Source organism: Rhinoderma darwinii, chromosome 11 (genome assembly GCF_050947455.1).
Source record: "Rhinoderma darwinii isolate aRhiDar2 chromosome 11, aRhiDar2.hap1, whole genome shotgun sequence".
NCBI classification, from domain to species: Eukaryota; Metazoa; Chordata; class Amphibia; order Anura; family Rhinodermatidae; genus Rhinoderma; species Rhinoderma darwinii.
The window spans coordinates 37,074,872-37,097,669 of record NC_134697.1 but is presented as its reverse complement, the minus strand read 5'-3'; the positions used below and the strand labels follow the sequence as shown (position 1 = coordinate 37,097,669).

General features: G+C 39.7%; 1 protein-coding gene and 1 long non-coding RNA gene across 6 annotated transcripts in view; one reads left to right on the top strand and one right to left on the bottom strand.

Moving 5' to 3' along the window:
• SH3PXD2A (SH3 and PX domains 2A) overlaps nt 1-22,798 on the top strand; it is a 248,911-nt gene that overhangs the window by 89,766 nt on the left and 136,347 nt on the right. For all 4 annotated transcript variants that reach the window (XM_075841094.1, XM_075841096.1, XM_075841093.1 and 1 more), the window contains exon 3: nt 15,790-15,865. In XM_075841094.1, the coding sequence (XP_075697209.1) occupies nt 15,790-15,865 (76 nt within the window). The remainder of the gene's footprint in view (nt 1-15,789; nt 15,866-22,798) is intronic.
• LOC142662867 (uncharacterized) lies at nt 14,973-21,952 on the bottom strand. 2 transcript variants are annotated; one of them, XR_012851018.1, is made up of 3 exons: nt 21,695-21,952; nt 16,877-16,995; nt 14,973-15,050 (listed from the first exon to the last, which is right to left on the bottom strand). It is a non-coding gene; the product is annotated as an uncharacterized LOC142662867 (long non-coding RNA). The 2 variants fall into 2 exon arrangements; XR_012851017.1 differs by lacking the exon at nt 21,695-21,952 and adding an exon at nt 20,945-21,094.

Below are 22,798 nucleotides of genomic sequence, written 5' to 3'. Positions count from 1 at the left end.
CATGTGGTCTAAGAGCCATGGATTGGGGAAACTTCTAATGTTGAGCAGTATAGTTATTTTATTTTGGTAATGATGTATTCTAGATTTTACACTCTAGTTATTTTATTATGACTTATGATTAATTTTTTTTTAAATTATCTTTTTACATAATTTAAAAAGTATTTAACTTTGTGATTAAACTTGCAGGTTTAACCTAAAACCTTTTAAAAGGGGACATGTCGTCCTGAAGGCTGGCCCGTAGGTCCTTTCTATCACTAATATTTATATTTCCTTGGCATGGTTTAAGGCTCACTTGATGGATAGAACTTCAAAGTCTTCACTCCTCCATGCAAAATCTCTAGTGCACCACTTGAGCATGGAGTGAGACTACAGTGCTGAAGCAGACATGATCAAATCATTGCACCTGTCAAGCAATGGGGGGGGGGAGGGGTGGTCTAGATAATTTTCTATGCCCTTCCATCGCAGGTTCATGCCATTTGGACAAAGTTTCTGGATATTTGACTTAATGGAGATTTGAAAGAGACCTAATGCTGAAAACACAGCCAAAGTTAATGCATTGCTTAGCAGGCGGAATATTGAAACAAAAAATGTTGTTTATGTAAATAATTGCTGTGAATCAAAATAGGCTGTTCCAGCAGATATGTACATATAATACTCTATGTATACTTTTTAACAAAATTGTGGCACAATGCATAGTGGAAAATAAAAAACACCTTCCATATGTGTGTGTGTGTCTGTGTTTGTGCATATGTTTAGCTGCACATATATGTATGTAAGTGTATATTTTATATATAGTGCAGTTACATATACAGTTTTAGGCAGTTGTATAAAAATGCTGGAAGTAAGAATGCATTCAAAAATAGAAGTGTTAATAGTTCGTTTTTTTTAATCAATTAACCTCTTCCTGACCACCCCACGTCGATTAACGGGCTGCAGCACTGATCCTTGTGCCTGCAGCCCGTTAATCTACGTGTGCTCCTTACGGAGCGCACAGGCGTTCCCCACAGTCCGGCATCTCCCAGCACAGGCAGACTAGCAGCCTTCGTACTGGGGGAAAGCATCGGTTCGGATCACAGCGGTGATCCCCTCCGATTAGCCCCTTAAATGCAGCAGTCAATAGCCACCTCCGCATTTAAGTTGTTACAACCACGGCGCGATTGCGGGGTGCCAATGGTTGCTATGGCAACCGGAGGCTTAACAAAGGCCTCTGGTCTACCATTTACGGAAAGAGATTAGGTCCTGCCAGAGGCAAGACCTAATACGCCACCTGTCAGTGTGAAACTGACAGGCATAATACCCTGCAATACATAAGTATTGCAGGGTAATATAACAAAGATCCAACAGTTGGATCGTCAAGTCCCTTGTGGGACTACAAAAAAAAAAAAAAAAAAAAGTAAAAGTTCAAAGTAATTAAATTTAAAATCGCCCTTTTTCCCTTATAAAGTCCATTTATTATTATGAAAAAAATGAAACACTGCATAATTGGTATTTCCACATCCGTAACGGCTGAACTATAAAAATACAAGGTTATTTATCCCGCAACCTATAGCTTGAGAAAGGTTCAGGTGTGAGCTGAAATGTTGCTTATTCTGTTCACTTTGTGGTGAATAAACCAACATCTCTCCATCTTTGAAGTCCTGGTGATGTTACTTATTCTCTGTTTTTGAGATATATATATATATATATATATATATATATATATATATATATATATATATATATATATATATTAGTATTTTATATACATAATGATGTATTGCAGAAATTTCTTTGCAACAATTAATTCTGCCTAGATTTTGGGTGAAAATGTAATGGTGCAACCATCTGGATGCAGTTAGACCGCATATGAAATTAATACAGGGTAGTTAAGATCCATACATGATGTTACTGGGGTTTTCTAAGGATAAAGTTGCAAACCACCTACATTAGCTTGCCTTGAATTGAAATTAGAAACATACAGTCAATTAACTATATATTTTTTTATTAAATCTTTTGTTCCGTTTTATTATTAGGAACAATCTAAGGGATTAACATTTTTTATGGTGTTGCTGGAACAGTTTTATAATCTTAATGTTATACTCAATACCTCTTTCAATTTAAAACTTTTGCTGGTCTTTTCTAGGGTTATATATTTTTATGCATTGTCAGTCAAAAATGCAAAGGCTATGCACTATCCCTAGCCTTATTTAAGACCATAGACAAAACTGTTAGTCGTAGAGAACTGTCGGCGGCTATCTCCCAGAACTCCATCGTAAATGTACTTGTACAGACATGTTATTTCTATGGTGAGAGTTAGATAAGTGTTTAAATCTGTTTGATCCCTGGTTCCCCCATAGCAGACATTGTGGGTTTGTCCTGAGTAGTAGTGATATTCTGTTTCTGAGTCTATATTTTAATGATACATGTACACCACTCAGCATAGCTTTAAAAAAAGCTCACTGACTCCGCTCGCTTGTCTTCTTCCCATAGTCTTCAGAGTGATTGACGAGAAGGGCTAGCCTTTGCTCCCACGGCTTTCACACGGTTCACTGGTTGTCCTACCTTCCTACTGTAGAGGCACACTTTTCGTTACCCTTCCCAATGCCTTTCACTCTTCAAAAGCATCTTATTGTTCGCAAACAAAGAAAATGGGAACCATCTAGAGGTCATATCGTCCTTCTTTTCTACAAAGGGGGGGGGGGAGTGGGTGAGCAAGTTCTGGTCCTACTAATCCTATAACGTTTTGGGCCAGTGTTGTGAACCAGCATGGTAGGCAGGGGGTGTTGGTGTCCATTCCATTTTGGCTCCTACTGTAGAGCCCCACTTTCTATGCATTCCCCTGCTGATATCAATGCATATACTGTACTTAACTGGTTTACTGCATAATATTAGAGGTTAGTCTTCAGCACAATATGTACTATGAAAAAAAACCTGCATTCGTGTACACAGATATCACAAATGCTATATAAGTAGCGCACGATGTCAGCAGCCACTTTTACCGCACAGAATATTACATGCTAGATGTGGATTTTCAATCATGTTACAAGTATGTTTAGCGATCTCTGGCATGGCACTATACACAGGTGGGGAATATCAAAGTGGACAAAAACTGTGGGGTCAGTAAGGGCACTTGCAAAGCTCCGTTAACATTCAGGAACAGCTATTTTTTACCAACTGCTCTTGACTTGTAGACACTTTCAACTTATGGAAATCTGTTCACCTTTGTTCCTAAGCGGCAGAGATTTTTTAAAATGATATGGGCTGTCCATCTGTCAGTATAATGAACCTTGCGAGTTCTCCCAAGTAACGTAATGTTAGGTCTAAATGGGAACACACTATACATGCCAGAAACACGCCTCCGCTCTGGGATGAAGAACTACAGCTGGAACTTATTGTATTTAAAAGGTTCATCCTGCTGACTGCTGTACAACTCTCTCATGAGAATATTACAAGGTATCGGTTACATACGCAGCTGTATACGTCTTGATACTATAACTGATGAGGTTCTTCTTTAAACGGTTCTTAATCACAACCATTTTAGTTTATACCTGAGAAGGCTGATTTCATATTGGCTTGAAGGCTTTCCTAAAATTGATATTGTTTTAAGAAATTTAGAAGGCCGTTTCATTGGCATGCTATGACTTTCCTGTCCCAGTTACTAGGGTTAATTTCCAAACACAAAGGGTGTCATGTCTAAAAAAAAAAAAAAAAATGTCTGTGTTGCCTGAGAAATGAGAGAGGTGCAAATTTGACTTATTGGTGGGACGTATGAATACAATTGTCCTAAAATGTAAAAAGAATGTCATGTGACCACTGGCAATAGTTATTTACTGACGCTCGAAAAAGCTGTAAAATATTTTTTGCTTATGTCACACCGACTAATTTGATTTTATAAAAAATATAAAAAAATAAATTCAAGCTTGCTTACTGTACGTTTTCCAAGTATATGCATATTAGACGTAAGCCCAAAAATCTTTTTATACACAAATACTTTACTATCCCAAGTTCTTCTATAAGAGAATGAGGGTCTCCTACATTGAGACTTTCAAACTGCTAGAAATCTTCGGGTATGTTCACACAACAATGCAAAATACGTCTGAAATTACGGAGCTGCTTTCAGGCTAAAACAGCTCCTGAATTTCAGATGTTTTTGCATGTACTTGCATTTTTCGTGACGTCTTTTACGGCCGTTATTGGAGCTGTTTTTCAATGGAGTCAATGGAAAACGGCTCCAAAAACGTCCCAAGAAGTGTCCTGCACTTCTTTGACGCCGGCGTAATTTTACGCGCCGTCTTTTGACAGCGATGCGTAAAATTACACCTCGTCTGAACAGAACATTGTAGAACCCATTGCAAGCAATGGGCAAATGTTTGCAGACGTATTGGAGCCGTCTTTTCAGGCGTAATTCGAGGCGTAAAACGCCTCCATTACGTCTGAAAATAGGTCGTGTGCACATACCCTCGGAGCCAAATCACTCAATATGTCTTAAAGGAGCTACAATAGTTTACACAGCAGGAGGACTCCGAATCCCCTGTAGCAATAGAACAGTACATGAAAAAATTATTATTATATTCTGAAGTAGCATTGATCGATTACATCCTAAGTTGTAAATAAATGTACTCATTCCTGTGGTTTAGTGTGAATCCTAAGAAAGGGACCTGCATGCATCTAGATGTTAATAAATAGGTTGCCGCTTAGAGAACTATTCCAGGAGGCCCCAAAGATTGCTGTTACAGATGTAGATTTGCTTTCTGATGACAATACATTGTTTTTGTCTTCCTATATAATTGTATTTTTTATTTTAATCCATAATTTTATGGCGTAAAGCTCTTGCATATTTGGACAGGACTTAGAGCACTGGTCATTCTAAGCTTTCTGGTTTAATCAGAAAATGACCTATCGAGTTTTTATGTTATAAAATCTTGCCGTTTTCGCTCTGGCCACTGAGCCTCACAATAGACTGACCCTTCCTGTTCTGTAGAGATCGCTTCTCAGCAGTCATCTCATTATCGTCACAGGCAGGATTATAATGACAGGTAACACCTATATATAGATAACACAGGATCCACCATTAGCAATAGGTTATGGACACCCCCGCCTTCCTGTACAATGACTTCTCCAAAGGTCACAGAGCGTGCCCAGAATACTATCCCATAGAAGTCAAGGGGTCATCTCCAGACTATTGTTTTCTATGGTCTATGTGGCTGCTTTAAAACATATCTCTAATTGCTGTTAACAGCAACTCAGGCAAGATGGCTTCCCCCATAATCATGTACAGAACATAGAATAAAAAATCAACAATGAAAAAATAAAAACAGATTAGAAAAAAAGAATGGTTCACTATCTGTTTTTAATTATTAATTAGTAAAACAAATATAGTTGATACATGTCTTTTAAGAATACAATTCCTGGACTACAAAACTGCTATAATGTGTGAGTGCAGATGGAGAGAAGGATCAGGGAGCTTGTAACTTTGCATAATAATTTCATTATTTGCCATTTAAGGCCTGGGTGGCAACATATTTGGACACTTTAATGCCTAACATTCAGATTTGTCGGCCAATCCACTTAACTTGAAAATTACTTATGTTGTATAGATGCTGTTTTAAAACCTGCTGGTGTAATTGGAAATAGTCAACAAGCTTTTCCATAGATTCTCCGCTATCGTCTATGTTTGGACCCGCTGCCAAAACGAACAGAAATTGATGCTTCTGTCTATGGACTGCTTTAAAAGTGGTGCAACAACCAAACTTCTATATTCTTTTTGTAATTACTTTGATTCGTAAATTATCTTTATGATACGTACTCTGGGTCGAAAAGCGTAATGGAAAACTCCAGTGACAACCAGAATTTCCCATTGTAATTATTCATTAGGAAGACTTTTCAGACTCTCTCTAATGAAAAATCACAGCAAGCGCAAAGGCAATGACCAAATGAGTTTAAGACGACACGGAGGGCCCCTATGCAAGAACAATCTAGCTCATCATAGAGCACCCATCATATGTCTCTCTAAGGCCAGGGCTACACCTAAACTTTTTGTAGCACTACTGATTGATTTTAACTATTGAGCTACAACTGCACTCCAAATGAATACATGGAGTTGCATGCAGTCTTGTGGACTGCAGCTGTCACTAAAATCAATCAGTAGTGCTACAAAAAGTCTAGGTTAAGCCCTGGCCTAACAGTCCACCAGTAAGTGTAAGCCATTGAATTTTTTTTGCGACGTTCCTTACACAAAATATTAATGACCGTAAGATTTTGTTAGCTACGTTTAACACGGCAGCTGCACAGATTGTACATATGGTATGTCCGCCGCTGAGTTTGGGTGGTTGTCTAGTAAGAGCCCCACTGCCAAACATGACCAAACTGGACCTCCATATTTTTATGAAGAAGTTCTAATGGTGTGTATTGCAAAGGGTAGAAGGGGGGTTTTCTTTATGATATAGTGATACTCCGTTTTTTGCCGTCTCCTTTCACTTCTGGCTTCAGATTGGCTATATTATTGGTTTAATAGCATTCATGCAAGTTGTACGTTAAGGTATGAACATCAATTTGACTCTTTTCAGTTACATTGAACAATTTACTTGACTTCAGTCTGTACAGTTCTGTGCTCTTCTGGGATATTACATAATTTCTATTGTCGTTTTTCTTTTCCTTTTGACGTTCTCTATACAGTGCAATTCTTTTCTGCTTCTATTTGGAAAAATCCCAGTGTGAAGGATTCTTTATTTTCCAGATTGCTTTCCCAAGCAGCTGTTTTCCTGCTGATTGTCAGGGGCAGTAAGTTATCAGTCCAGCTTGATTCAACAGAACTTAAGAAACTGAATTGTGTTTTTTCAACTAAATGAATGCCAGAAGTACAAAGGCTTTTAAGGTAACTTCAAAATGCAAGCAAGCAATTTCGTTACATTCCAAAGGATTTAAATTACTTTGTTCTTTGGTTTTTAAGAAGTACCCAGTAACAAATTGCTTTCTCTTACTTTAAAGAACCATCGGGAAGTAATAAAGACTTGGCTAATGTCTAAGTAAACTTACATTAGGTATGGTGGGTCCCATACGGTTCAAACCAGGGATTATCTTCTGGTCATTGATGTAATGGCATATGAGGTATTGGAGACTTTCGGGGAACGCCTCTTGAGAGAAGCTATGAGGAACTGAAAATTGCATTTTAATAACTCAAGGCCTGCAACATTAAAATCAATGATTGAATCTTCTACAAGAGTTCAAATTAGTTTACAATTGGATGCAGACAAACTGTATAAAATAATTTTAAGCCAGAATTCAGGTTAATGAAAATAAGAGGTGAATACAGAGCACATTTAAAGGCGTTTGCTGATGAATGAGAAATCCCAAATACTTGTACTTGAATTACCCTTAAAGGAGTATTTCCATCTTAGAAATGTATGGCATATCCACAGCAGTTCTTGCTCGGCTGTTCCGTTACTCCCATTGAGTAGAAGGGAGGGAATGCATGCGTCCCTTTCTCCACTAGTCCCCGTCTGGAATTTGCAGCCAGCGGCTAGCACACCTGGCAAAAAGGGGTCAGGTGGCCCCCATTCTCGGCATAGGTGTGGTTCCCAGAGCTGGGACCCGTATCTACCAGACATTTATGGCATATCCTGCGGATATGCTATTAATGTCTAAGCTGGGAAAACTCATTTAAAAGGGTTGTTTCAGAATTTCAATTAATGGCCTATGCTTTAGAATAGGGCATCAATGTATGATTGGTGATGAACACCACACCAATCAACAGAACAAAGGGCTGTAGCACTGGAGGCACAGTGCCATACATACAGGTGTGGTTGTGTCTGGTACTGCAGCTCAGCCCCATTCACTTGAATATCAAGGAGTATAGAGAAAAAGGTTGCAGGGTTTGGGTACGGCGTCTGGCACATCTAGGAAAACATTGGAGGCTTACATGAAAGAATACACTTCATTTATTGTAATAACGAGGACTGAACCGGTCCCTCCATCAGGTCACATTCCAGCTAAATGTAGGAAGCCTCTAAGGCAATGCTACCTGAGAAAAATATGCAAAATAGCTCTCGACCTGAAGGAAGAAAACTATCTCTCCAATGATACCCTTCATGTTCCAAGGCTCTTTATGGGGTCAGACATTGACTTACAGGGTATCCACCTATGACTGAACAGGGTACTGTTTTTTCTTTTTGGATTGCTTCAGCTTGTATAGGGACATGATTAGAGAATTCATTTATATTGGAGAATTATAATCTTTGTCGTTCCCTAACAGATCTGTGTGGTCACCAAACATGACGTCACTTTGCGTGCACTTTAATGATATTCCTTTGTGAATGGATTTCATTTGCTGTATACTGTTTTATATTAATCGTATACAGTATATTCTCCATTTCCACCTATTTAATCCCAGGCAACAGCTTTTGGGCTGGACAGCCTCTGATTTTTGGATGTAGAAATGCTTTTTGTCAGGTCTTTGGCAGCCATAGGGTTATGAGGATATTATATATATATTTACTGGAGGAGAGAATTAGTTTCCCAGCTCCTTATTTTTTCCAGTGTAACACTATCTATTTTACATCTCATAATTCTTGCAAATTGAAGGGGAATTTTCTTGATTTAAACCAGTTTTATAAATCCTTTTAACATCTTCATAGTGAAATTCAATATGTCTGTTCGTGTGTTTTTGTCAGTTTATATATCCTTTATAGTAAATGGTTTGGGTAAACTTAGACCCAAGCTACACTTAATGTTTCTGTAATGCTTATAACACATTATTCTAGTTATCCATTTTTGGAGAGTACGTCCTTACTATTACCCGCTCGGTAGCAAATATGGAGAGACGATCCATCATATTCATTATTCCTTTATAATTTCACAGAGCTACATGAATATAGTCCTTTGGCTTTATTACCTGGGATGTCGCCAAAATAATGTTTTTTTTTTTTAGATTGGTAAAAATCTGACCAACGGGGAGAAATACCATGAAAGATCCATTATTCATCTGGCAAATCCCCTGGCATTCCAGCACAGACGCTTACGTGTTCCCCGTTCTCTTTGTTTACAGTGCTGCAGCCATGATGTGCCCTTATACCCATGTGATTGCTGCAGCCAGTCACTGGTCTCAGTGGTATATATCGCAAGACCGCTAAGGCCAGTGATTGGCTGCAGCAATCACATGGGTATACGGTGACATCATGGCTGCAGCATTGTAAACAAAGAGTGGCATGGAGCATCCGGGCGGCTGCAATGGAATACTGGGGCATTTGTCAGGTGAATAATATCTTTTGTTGTTTTAAGGAATTTACACCACTTGGCCAGATTTTGCCAATATTGGAAAACCCCTTTTAGGCCTTGTTCATACAGTGCAAATTACCTGCAGATTTTGTGTGTATTTTTGAAGGTATGTAGAATTTCAACATACCCCTTCTTTTGTTTCTGCGGGAGATAAAGGTTAATTGCGATATCGGACAGCGGCTTGTTCCCGTCCCCCTATTGAAATAAACATGCAGACTCAGCTGCGTAAAGGTTATGGCTGACTTGTATGGCTATGTTACTCGGCAGATGCCAGCAGAGTTCTTTCAGTATCCACTATGTACTTTTATTTTTGTAACTACATAGGTAAGCATAGTCTGCTGCGCTTTCCTTTACTGAAGCATTCCGCAAAAAAAAAACCAAGAACTTTGTTTTATAATAGGAGCCAATTGGCAATGCATGCCACTGTATGCCACTAATTCCAATGTATACCCTCAATGGAAGCCTCAAATATGATGTGATCAGAGCCTAAGGTTGAGTTTATACAATAAGATAGTGTTGCACTTAAAGTGTACCTCCAAAGTTTGGCTCAAAAATAATAAAATCGCTTAATTCTATTTGGAAATACAATTAAAATGCTATATGATTTATGTTTCCACCTTACTCCATGGTCCTGTTCCAGCCATAGACTTTGATTGAGCTATGGCTGGCTGTGCAAATGGGTTGTCAATTCCGGGTCCTGACGTGAACGAAGGGAATGATGCCCAGCAAAGCTCCCTTAGTTCCAGTGCCATCGAGCGCGTCTCCTCATGAACGCACTCAGCAGGGCATCCAATCAGCATTCAGAAGCTCCTGCTTCTGTCTTTTACTGGCCAGCATCAGCAGATATTCTATACTACATGCATCAGGAATACGCATGCTTCCTGCGTGGCTCTCAAGATGCATCCGTTCCCCCTAGAATCCGTATCCAGCGTCTGTTAGAGCTGGACACGGATTCCTCTTGACGAGAGAGCAGAGCTCAAGTAACAGCGGGCAAACCAGAATGAGATAGGAGTGATGACCGGACAACAGGAGGAAAACCATAGGATATCGGTAATTACTATACATTATGAATATGGTTCTATTTTAAATTAGAAAACCTCAATGGAAAGTTAAAAACTTTGCAGGTACACTCTATTGCACCAAAAAAAAATCATGTTTTTGTTTGATTTGCTCTTCTTCCTACCTTGCAAAATTTGTGGAATATTTTGAGAGGGGAAGCCCGGTCTAGGTCTACTTCCCACATGGTACATATTACTTTGCAGGGATGGTTCACCATTGGTGGAGGCCCCTTGGAATAAATTGGGAGAGAGGCTCGTGTCCCCTCCCAATTTTTTGGGAGAAACGAAATACAGGGCATGGTGCCCTATTTGCTATCCCTATATTCTTGCCCTGCTCTGTTGGTGCAAAGCCATAACATCTCTGTATATCCATACACTACCTAAGTTAAATAAACTCAACATTAACTAACACTGTTACAAATTAGCAGCGCCAAGTTGCAGTAATGAAATAAGGGTGACGTACTGGGCAAGAAGGATAATGTCATGTTGGACTGTCGTTCAGCTATCACAAGTGCAGTGTGGTTTTTTAGGCTTCCTTTGCTCCTGTGAACAACGGATACTGGTTAAATCTATTTGTTTTTTTCACTTTTATGCATATGTTTATACATCTGGCTTCATTTATTCTACAGTTTATTAGGCACCATTTGGCTAATGGCCAAAGCTTAAGTCTGTGACCGGAAGCAGCTGATAGACTTGTATGCATGGAGTTTGTGACATAAATAAACTTCCCAAGCTTTTCTTTATATTTATTTTGACCAATATTAATGCAATCGCAGTGCTGTTTACATGCATTTTGGTAAAATTACAGACCTGAACCATTGATGAAGAATTGACCTACATATATTTTTGTAATGATTACGTTTCTCGTAACTACTGGAAATATTCAGATAAATAAAAAGAATGGTTTGCTAGTCTGTGCTCAAGTTAGTTTGGATCATTGCAAAGCAACAGGGAACACTAGTCGGCAGATGACTACAATATATCTCCATAGTTTTTGGGAGCACAGAGTAGGTAACCGGCACGTCTCTAAAAACCAGCGGGGTATACTGTATGATGTTTCAAAGCTTCTGCACCCTGGATTTGTAATGTAAAGATGACTAAAGAGTTATTTCTCTGACCAAGGATTTCTTTAGCTGTAGAATTTGAAGACGGTATGTTGTGCGTTAATAGTCTGCCCACCCTATTATTATTTTTAATGATGAAATGATAACTAACACAAGAAACAATATGATTCAAGAAACATAGCTGCATCCTGACTGGTTGCAATGCCAATTGAAACAAATAGACTGAGACGAGTTCCTTTCGTCAGAGGTATACGTCAGGTGAATTCCCGACCTGTACCTCTGACGGAAGCCTCTAAAGTATGTCACTGTTTAGCTATTTAGCTGTACAGTGACATACGTGGCCTGTTGGTCCCAATGTAAAAAAAAAACTTTTTCTGCGCGGTATATGTTTTCTTGTGGTGGCTCACTGCCAGTAAAACAAAAACAAAGTATACCAACGCATACCAGCCCAATGGAGTCCAAAAGGACCCTCTATTAGCCTCCTGCCGGCAAATGGATACCTTCGAATCTGTTCATGGGATGAAATGTGAACACAGCCATAAAGAAAACCTGTCACTAGGTCATATAAGTTAAGATTTACTGACCTGAAAAGTGCGGTCTCCCTGATTCCAGCGCTGTTTTTTTTCCCTAGACCTCCCATTCCAGAGATATGGCCTGCTGTCGTGTTGGCTCACTATATGCATATTTGCAGTTGTTAATTTTCTGGGTTAGTTGGCCCCAAGCTGCCTGGCGCTGATTGGTCAGCTTTAGAGGCAGGGAAGCTAGCTCCATCCTATTGGCTAATTACGGCAAATTAGCATATAGGGAGCCAACACAAAAGTGGACCATATATCTGGAACGGGGGTCCAGAAAACCAAAAACAGCGCAGAAGTCAGAGAGACATCCTATTCTGGTCAGTTAACCAGTTCAACTTACATGACCCAGTGACAGTTCCTCTTTAATTTTTATTGATCTTTTCAATGGACTGTGTGGGAAATTCCTGCAAACAAATACGTGCCCACTTTTATTTTCATCCTCTCGATAGAAGTGACTTAGTTGGAGTTGGCTCTTGGTTGTTTTAGTTCTGAACCTTCCGTCTAGTCTCACTTTGACTTGTATACAATGAGTCCATGATTTATTTTGAAGACCACACTTTTTTTTTGTAAAGGAAATTTTTCTTACTCTGATGTTCTGCCCAATGTCCTGTTTGAAGGCTAGCAAAATAAAGTTTCCATCTATGATGTATTATGTAGGGCTGGGTAAAAATATAACTATTTTTATGTTTTTAAAATGGCATAACATCTGTTCTTCTGAAGTGAAATTCAATTAGGTGGGTGGTCTCCGGTATACAGTAGTCCTTGCATTACTAGGCAAACAAGTGACCACCATCAAAAGACTGTATAGACTTTTTCTTTACAACTTTTACCAAAGTTGGGCATAAGTGGACTGTACAAGCCTAACAGCTTCCATACGATTGTGAGCTTTAATCAGTCCATTTATATTAGTGAGAAATATTCTTGGATCCTGAAACTAACATGTTGGAATATTTCCAACTCATTCTGTCTAAAAATACACAAAGGTAAATAAACGGAGGACTAAGCAAGGAACATGTGTTAGGACAACCCCACCAAAACATATTGGAGGCTTGTGTGACATCTGTAACTACCTACGATACTCATGTTTTTCCAGCCATAGACAACTAGGTGACATACAAACTCTTTTACGTAAGATGTGGTGCTGCAAATAAAGAGCAAGCAACAATTAGGCTGGGTTCACAAGACCTATTTTCAGACGTAATGGAGGCGTTTTACGCCTTGAATTACGTCTGAAAAAACGGCTCCAATACGTCGGCAAACATCTGCCCATTCATTTGAATGGGTTTGCAGACGTACTGTGCCGACGACCTGTCATTTACTCGTCGCTGTCAAACGACGACGGTGTAAAAAAGACGGCTCGTCAAAAGAAGTGCAGGACACTTCTTGAGACGTAATTTGAGCCGTTTTTCATTGATTCCAGTGAAGAGCAGCTCCAAATTACGGCCGTAATTGGGGCCTCGCAAAACGCGAGTACATGCAATTACGTCTGAAATTACGGAGCTGTTTTCTCCTGAAAATACGTTCCGTCCATTACGGACGTAACATGGTCATGTGAATCCAGCCTAAGGGTATGTCCACACGGCAGCGTCCATTACGGCTGAAATCACGGAGCTGTTTTCAGGAGAAAACAGCTCCTGAATTTCAGACGTAATGGCATGTTGCCGGCGTTTTTCGCTGCGTCCATTATGGACGTAATTGGAGCTGTTTTTCTATGGTGCCAATGGAAAACGGCTCCAATTACGTCCCAAGAAGTGACAGGCACTTCTTTGACGCGGGCGTATTTTTTACGCGCCGTCTTTTCATAGCGGTATAAGAAATTACCATCGGCACAGAACATCGTAAAGCCCATTGAAATGAATGGGCAGATGTTTGCCGGCGCATTGGAGTCGTACTTTCGGACGTAATTCGAGGTTAAAACGCCCGAATTACGTCCGTAAATAGGGTGTGTGAACCCAGCCTTATAGATAAAGCCAGAAACCATAGTTTTAGTGATATTAGGGATCACATTTTTAGGTAGTTTGAGACATCCCAATAATCCTTTTTCGTTTTTTTCATCTTCTCACCTCTTACATTTGGAGGTTTTGTTTTTCCTTGTTTATCACTGTAGGCAGGTACTATCACTGCCAACAATGTATAGCTGAAATGTTCTTGCTGCTCATCTGATGGTTGGCGTCTGTTGTAGCTATATTCGGTTAAGTCATCTTCTAATTTGGTTCTCTATTTCAATCTTTAGACAAAGTTATGCACAATCTGAGTCAAAATGTAAGTTTAATGGTTCTATAGTTAGGGTGTATTCAAGCATTCAGTGTTTGTTTAGGTTTTGTTCAGGTATTTTTTAATGCGTCTTTTAAGCCAAAACTAGGTGTGGATAATAAAGGGAGAGAATGTATAAAGGATAGATTTTATTTCTCTGATATGTTTCCATTCCTGGTTTTGGCTTCAAAAACTGCAAGTAAAATGTATCCTTTACAAAACGGGGCTGACTACTTTGGACAACCGTTATCGTTAGAAAATTCCCATGACAATACGATGATCACAGGGTGTCCCACTGCTGAGACCCCTAACAATCTGCTATAATCAGTGGGGATACCTGGCAGTAAGTGTTCAATTCTACTATGGTGCCACCACAGGGGAAATTAAGTACTACACGGTTCTCATGGAAATCAGTTTGCTGTCCATTTTGTACACCAACGTGCTGGGTCCTCCAGACTATAAGATGCACTCTCTAGACACTCTCTGCACTGGCTAATAGATAGGGGTCCTAAATGGGTTACCCCCTTGTATTAACTCAAAATACCCTAAAATTATATTTGGAAATTATTTCTCTGAACCAAACAATCTCTTTTTTAATAATGGGTTCTATGCTGCTGATTGATCCTGGACTTTTCTGGGTGGGTAGCCCTCTCCGATGGAGTCTTATTTTACAATTGAAACATTTTGTAATATTTGTAAAAAGTAATAAAAACAATGAAATTAAAATAATGGTGTTTCCCATAGCAAACAGGTTTATGATTACAACCTTCTGGAGATCGGAGTTCCTATGAACAACAATTTTTCATTCCTTTGCACTAATTCTCCTCCTTTAGTGTATATGAATCCAACTATTCAATTTCATTTGGCAATCAATCAAATATGGAAAAAAAATTGTGATTACTATGTGCAAAACCACAGTTTTAGATTATATATCACATGTTATCAAAGCAAATCCTTATTATTTAATTTGCCTCTTTGGGTGTAGAGGAGTCTTCGTCATATGAATTAAAGGGTCCTTGTCATCTGATGATCACACAGGTGCATGACTCGTAACTGTGTGATCATCACATGACCAAAACAGATTTTTGATTCCTTCTGATAAACAATGAAGCTTCCCATTCAATGTCTGCATGCAGAGATCTTGAACACCATGGGTAATTGAGCTGCAAAGTATATTTTAAATTTGCATAATCTTTTATCATGCAATGAATAAGCTTTTCTTTTGCCGGAACTAAAATATCCCTTTAAACACACCGCTCAACAAAGTGTATACTACATTTTGGCAATCCATTCCTCTGCAGCTGTTGTGAAACTACACTTTCTATCAATCCTTGACCATCAGGCCATGAATCGCTGAAATCTACACCCCACACCTAAAGATTATTGCAGCATACAGTGCATACTTTGGCATTTATTAAAGTAATAAACTGTATAAAGTATATCCTGAATGTCGTGACCTAAACTATCTAAAATGTTAATACCTGTATTGTGATTATTATATAGTTCATATAGTCCTCGTAAGAATTGTACTATATAATGTGTCAATTTTGTCCATTGATCTCTTATATCATCAATTTTCTGTTGCAGATGCAAGTTTTGGACAAGTTTCCTATTGAAGCTGGGCAAAAAGATCCCAAGCAAAGAATAATTCCATTTCTCCCAGGTAAAATACACATTGTTTCTTGCACACTGTCGATACATATAGTCTCAGTCATAGCGCATATGTAATAGAGTGTAGTAATAGCCATAGTGCATATAAAACCTAGTCGTACTACCCTTATAATGCCAGCCTTAGGGGTTGCCCACTACTTGCCTGCCATGTTGAACTAGGTACCTTTGCATGTTTTTCTGTGTACTCTTTTGTACCTTCGTTTAAAAATGTATCGTTTGGTCGCCTATTTAACAATGTCACATGTCGACTATCAATCAAACGATTAATTTTTACATACCACAATTTCAGAATGACCGTTTTGTGTTCGCATTAATGACCATCTACGCGATAAATGAGCGTTTTATTTCTAGTCGTTCAGTCGCTACACCGATTTGCATTAAGCAATTATTGTGCTAGCTCATTAAGCGTTTCAAACTGAGCAATTATTTGCTTGTGTTAATCGGCCTTTACGTGTGGGGAAAGCCTGACTGTCTCCTCACACCTGCCGTCGGGAAAAGAAGGCATGTTAGATTTCAAGGTAACTGCTTATTCCCTCATCTTACTGAAATAAACATGTATGTGTGGCCCATACTGCCGTGTAAGCTTATTGGTGGTCCTGGGTGGTGGATGTCGGCTGTGCATAGCTATCACCTGTGTGTGGCCGGCTAATAAAGAAGGTAAACCTCAATTGACAATATGACATGTAAATGCTTTTGTGTAGGATAGCTGACAAGTAGTATGTTTGGCCCTTCTTCTTTTAGCGGTCTACATAGTATAGTTGAATAGAAAAATATCGGTGTATCTAGTACGGCATGTAGTGTTGATCCAGAGGTAGGCAAAAACAAATTACTATTGCATAGCTGCCAATTGTAATCTATCTCATCTTCAAAAAGGGAAATCACTATATCAACTATCACAATGTTCAGTGGCAGAATGTACCATAGTCTTACTGTTCTCTCCTTTTCAACATCTTTAACTCAGGAAACTCTTAAAAAAGCAGCAAACCCTACCGAGAGTACTTACCGGACTGTAGTTGTAATATCAGATTCGCACCCCATCCAATTTGGGTTACTAACATGGATGCGCTTGTATTGCAGAGGCATGGTTGTGTATGTTGGTTTCGCAAGCTACACTGAAGGAGCCTAGATTAAAATATATACACTGTATTTATATTTTATTTTATTTACTTCTTTCCTCCTTTTTTTACATTTTTTTTTATACGATCATATTTTTATCACTTTTTAAGAGCTTCGGCGTGTTGCATCTTTGCCTCTCTATGGTGTGTCTATTCCCCCTTTTTTCTCTGAGTTGTCTCTCCACTCTCTCTGCAGTATGTCATTGGTGATGTGTGACCGGTCAGTATATTATCTGTCTGCCATTGGCAGTAGCTAGAGACGAGCATTTGGTTGGCAGGAGTAGACTGCTACTTTTGCCAGACAGTGGTCAACATTCAGGATGGAGAGAGTGCGCACAAAGGCCTCTTCTAGTAGGCAATTGAATTGGCTGCACGCGCAAGAAGGCCAGATGTTGGCATGACTGAGGCTTCTTCTATACATGTATCTTTATTGGAGGGGTGAAGTGGGAAGAGGTTAGAGGTCCTTAGTTAAAACGGGGAGAATGTAGCAGGATTAACTGAAGAAAGAACAAGACTTCTCCCTCCACCAACACAGAGACAACATAACACGGTGAGACCTTATTCTGGGGATTTCTGTCATTACAACAATGAAACTCTTAGAAACCAAAGAACCAATGCCGACAGATGTTGTTGATGTTCCCCTTGTTAAATGAACAGACCTCTGTATTGACCTTTGATTTATTTGTACATATTAATTATGTAATCTGTAAGCAAACTGAGTATGCTAAACTTCCTGGGAGCTGCAATCTACCCATTTCCTTAATTACTTCAGTTGTTAACCCCTAAACCCATTTGAGCTCTGCACTAGTCGCCAAAGCTTTACATATAACTTGCCGATAATTGCCCTGTGTAAACGATCATCTGCTGGTCGTATTGTTTTAAAAAAGTAAAATATTATCGTTGCCGACATGATGATAATGTATGGGGACGAGCAATCGGAGTAACGACCTCTCGTCCCCATCCAAAGCTCCGTGTGACCGGAGCAAACGAGCGCCGATCAACGATGTCTCGTTGATCGGCGCTCGCTGCACCAGCTGCTTATCAGCTGGTGTAAAAGGTACTTTACACAGTATTCCTTGGTCTGATTAGTGTGTAATATAAAGGTTGAACTCATAATTTTCATCTTGGTTTCGATGCATGCCATAATCTTAATTGCCTTGGCAGCAGCTCTCTGGCACTGGTTGCTACAATTATGCTTACTGCTATTGAGTCTCTATTATTTACAAGTACATATGTATGTCATTTTTACAGTCTGTCGCTTCATTTTGTGTCATGCACTTCTTAAAGGCATACAGAACTTGTTCTTGGAATGAAACTCCTTCAGGGACTAGTGGGTTTTACTTGTCTAGAATTCTGCAGTTCTTTCCCACCTAAATCAACACAATCAGCCCTTGTCAGTGGGAATCCCCATAACGCTGATGTAATTGGCAGAGCATAGCTTGGAAAAGTCCACTCCCTAGGTCTTATTTTTTATATAGAGCCAAAGAAACACTGCTGATTTTCGTCCTTGTTTGTAGTGTCAACAACGTTTCATTTTGTTTTACTTCATCTTAAATATAGGTTTGAACTACCTCAGGGCAGATTTGTTTAATGTGTTTTCCTATTGACCTCTGTGCTGTTTAACTTTCTATCTTTCTTACATAATTGAATTAGGTGGTGAAGTTTGTTTTACTGACACAATGGAAGTCATGTGTAAATGTGTCTATTTAACAAAATGTCGGAATAATGTTAAAAAGTGTCATATAACATTACAAAAATTCTCTAAAATTGTTCATTTACCTGTAAAAGTGCTGAATAACTAGCTGCCCGAGGCCCTATGCACACAACTGCAGAATTCGTCCGTAATTGTCGACCGTATTTACGGCCCGCAATTACGGACAAATTCACTTCTATTGACCACGGACACCTTCCTATATATTTACGGGAAGTTATCCGGGCCCTAGAAAGCCTCCGCAAAAGATAGGACATGTTCTATATTTTGCTTTTTACGGACCGTGCTCCCATACTTTTATATGGGAACACGGGCCCAAAATGCGGGCAACTGTCTCCGTAATTGCGGACTGAGATTACGAGCACGGACGTGTGCATGAGGACTTACACGGCCAATGTTAAAATGGTTTTACTTCTAACCCTACCCCAGATCTTAATGATCACAGCTACATGATTGGGAAATATCTTGGTCATACACGCTGCTTCGGACTCGGAATACAAAATATTTAGACCTTATGGACGAGATATGTAATCCGATAAATTCCCACTCCTTTCGCCATAAAAAAAATATACAGCTATTCAGAAGATATTGTTTTTCAGGCAGTGTGTACATATAAGATTATGATGAAGAGTATAGCTTGTGCTCAAATGTTCTAATTTACTTTATATCTTTGTTTGCTGCAAGCTGCTGTGTTGACATACAACTCCACCGGCATAGGACGCATCTGTCTGCATTTTCATCCATGTATTGCATAGTAGTGGTCCCTTGAGTTACAATGATCTCTGATTACAATATTTTCAACTTGGCCACTGTAGCTTAAAGCGGTATTTCCATTTAAGACCTTTATAGCATATCCATGGAATGTGCCATAAATGTCTGATAGATGCAGGTCCCAGTTCTGGGACCTACATTTATCTCCAGAACGGGGGTCACACCCAGGCAGAGAATCAATGAAAAGATGGCCCGCATGCTCGGCTTTTTCCGTAACTCCAATAGGAATCCATAGAGAGAGCACCCTCCTCACCCGGCGCCCTCCTCACACATCTGTGTGACCCACGTTCTGGAGATAGGTGTTGGTCCCAAAGCTAGGATCCACATCTATCGGCCAATTATGCATATACATCTCTGACTTATAATGGGGTCTGTCTAGGTTCCTGTTCTGAGGGCAAGAATATCGCTGTAGACTGCGCTATTCTTGCCATCAAAAGTACCCGGAAACCTCTGACGGAAGGGGCAAAATGCAAGTGGGAACTGAGTGTAAGCAGTTCTAGGACTTTGCCAAAACGCAACATTACTGATTGTATCCATGTGCCTTTGCAGCAGTTTTACTAGTATTGTAGCACTGCTGTGCTGGGCTACTACTGCAAAGTGTTAATTTAACCTAACAAGGTAACAGATATAACAACCGAATTCATCAAATGCAGCAGACACGATTTTCTCATTTGGCATTTGCACTTTTACATAGTACTACAGGTAGGCCTACCAGTGCATGCCCAAAATATTGAAAGACAAATTCTGTCCTGCTCCATCTGTGCTTACATTCATGGCCTTCACTTAAGGGGGTTTTACACTGAGCAATTATCGGGCAAACGATCATTCATAGAGTGCTCGTTGCCTATAATTGCCCTGTGTAAACAGGGCAGCGATCAGAAGATGAACGAGCAAACTCTCGTTCATCTGCTGATTTGCATAGTTTTAAAAAAGTAAAATATTATCGTTACCGGCAGCACCGCCCCCTACCCTGTGTAAACAGGCAGACGCGCTGCCGGCATGATAATGTATGGGGACGAGCAATCGTAGTAACGACCGCTTGTCCCCATCCATAGCTCCTTGTATTAGGAGCAGAGGAGCGCTGATAAACGATGTCTCGTTGATCGGCGCTCGCTGCACCGGCCAAAATCGGCCGACTTAATATGGCCTTCAAGCTAAGCCATCAATGTATGATTAGTAGAAAGAGAGGCAGCGGCAGCTCAGCCCATTCAAGTGAACGAGGCTGAGAGGTTGTACCAGACATAATGGTACTGCAGTGATCCTACATTGATGGCCTACAATGTAATATCCTGGAAAACTTTTTATATAGCTGACACTAATTTTGCAACCAGGTATAAAAAACAAAACAAAAACAGGGTTTCTCATGGTCCCTGATGTGATCTTTTCTCAAGACACAGTGTGAGAACAGCTTCAAGAATTGACGTGTGACTTATTTCCGTTTTACCAGTACTGCGCAGGAATAGCAGATACTTACTGTGTACTCTTTGCTTTTCTCATCATCAATACAAAATGGATTACTAAACCAAGTGATTGCAGAATGCGAGATTGTAAATGCTGCCGTCACTGTTGACATCGGAGAGATAGGATGTGACCGGAAATAACTGAAAGTCTGTGGCATGGAGTCTGCATTGCCAAACCTCTGTGTGTAATAAAACACATGACTTGTACCTTCAATCCCTCTCTCCTCTAATTGAAAACAGTAGTATTTTGGTATCTCATGAAAAAGCTTATGATTTAATAAAGTCTGTTTATAGTAAATAGAGCGCTGACTTGTAATGCCAACCACGCACTACGATATCCTGACAACTTAAATGATTGCTTTCCTGGTCACTGTTCTTAATCGTGATGTTTGGTAGTTAATAGTCTTTTCATTGTGTAATGCTGATGACATTATAGCATTATAATTCGTATTTATTAGATTTCTTGGACTCCGATGGAAGAAATCGTCCATATTTTATTCTTGATAATCCCTTCTTGAAAATATATCTGATCCCATGATCGACTGATCGCTCAGCTGTTATCACTAGGGCAGGTGTACCTGGGTCTGCTGTCAGGTGAAGGTGCGACTTGAACACCAACTGTAAGGCTATGTTGACACGAGTCGGATTTGCTATAGGCATTTTCGATCCATGTATCTGTGGCAGAAATCCAAGGGTTATCTGCCCCCTGTAGAGAGTGCCACATAGTGCTCCCTGTATAGAGTTAAAAACAGCGACAAACTCACCTGTCCCTGTTTCAACGCTGTCATGCAGAAGAGTCCAGGCCTTTTGCCATTAGAATGAGGCAGGACAATCGTCTGATTTTTCTTTGTCTTGCCAGCGCTGTTTAGGCTTTTCAATTGTATCTGCGGCCTGAGGACCGTTGGCGTCTGCAGTTTGGATTAGGACCGCGATCTGCCAGTTGAGTGTTCCTGCACTAGGGAATGTGGCAGGCACACACGTTTCCCCTCCAGCAGCAACTCACGCACGAGGACGAGGGCTGCTCCCCCAAACACGTCGCGTGATGGTGCTGTGGCGAACGCTGTTGGTTTTCTCTGTCCATTTCTAAGAGTTTGCATAAAGATGAAGATCATGAAGTACCATGTTTCAGATCTATTACATTAACTGCAGAGAAAATGTAGTATTTCAAGAACGGCAATTCGAATCACCAGCCACTTAATATACAGGACACAGGTTCTCCAAAGCAGGTATTGCTGATACTTTGCTGCTTTCAGCTCTGGCTCATAGATTGGGGTCTCAAGCAGGGAGCCCCTTCTACGACATTCATCTTCCTTGAAAAGACATATGGAAATCGCTTGTCTTAGAAAAGACAAACTGTAATGGATAGTGAGTGACTTTCTTGTATTGTCCTCTGATTGATATTTTCAATAACTTTATCAGGGAGTTGTGTGGTGTATTCTCGTTTGCCAAAATTTTATTCTACTAATCTCATTGGGGTAATTGCTGTATTTAAAAAAAAAAATGCCCTGCAGGATACAATGAAGTTCTTTACATGCAGAACCACTAGATGGCTTTCCATAGAAGTAGTTCTCGGAATATTATCAAACGACTTCAACTGTGGCAAAGCCAAGGCAAAAACGGCATGTCTTTTATGTATGGTTTATGTTGCATCCCTGCCAGCATGGGGGAACATACCCTTTTGACTTTTTATTATTTGAGTGTGCCATACATTCAAAACAATTTAGAATTAATTCCGTTTTGGTATGATTTCGGTAGAAGACGGTCGAAGTCTTTTTATAGGTTCCGTTCTCTAACAAGCTCAAAGAACATATTTACCTCCTTATTTATATTCTATTCCATATGGATGATCCTGATCTTACCCATTTCAT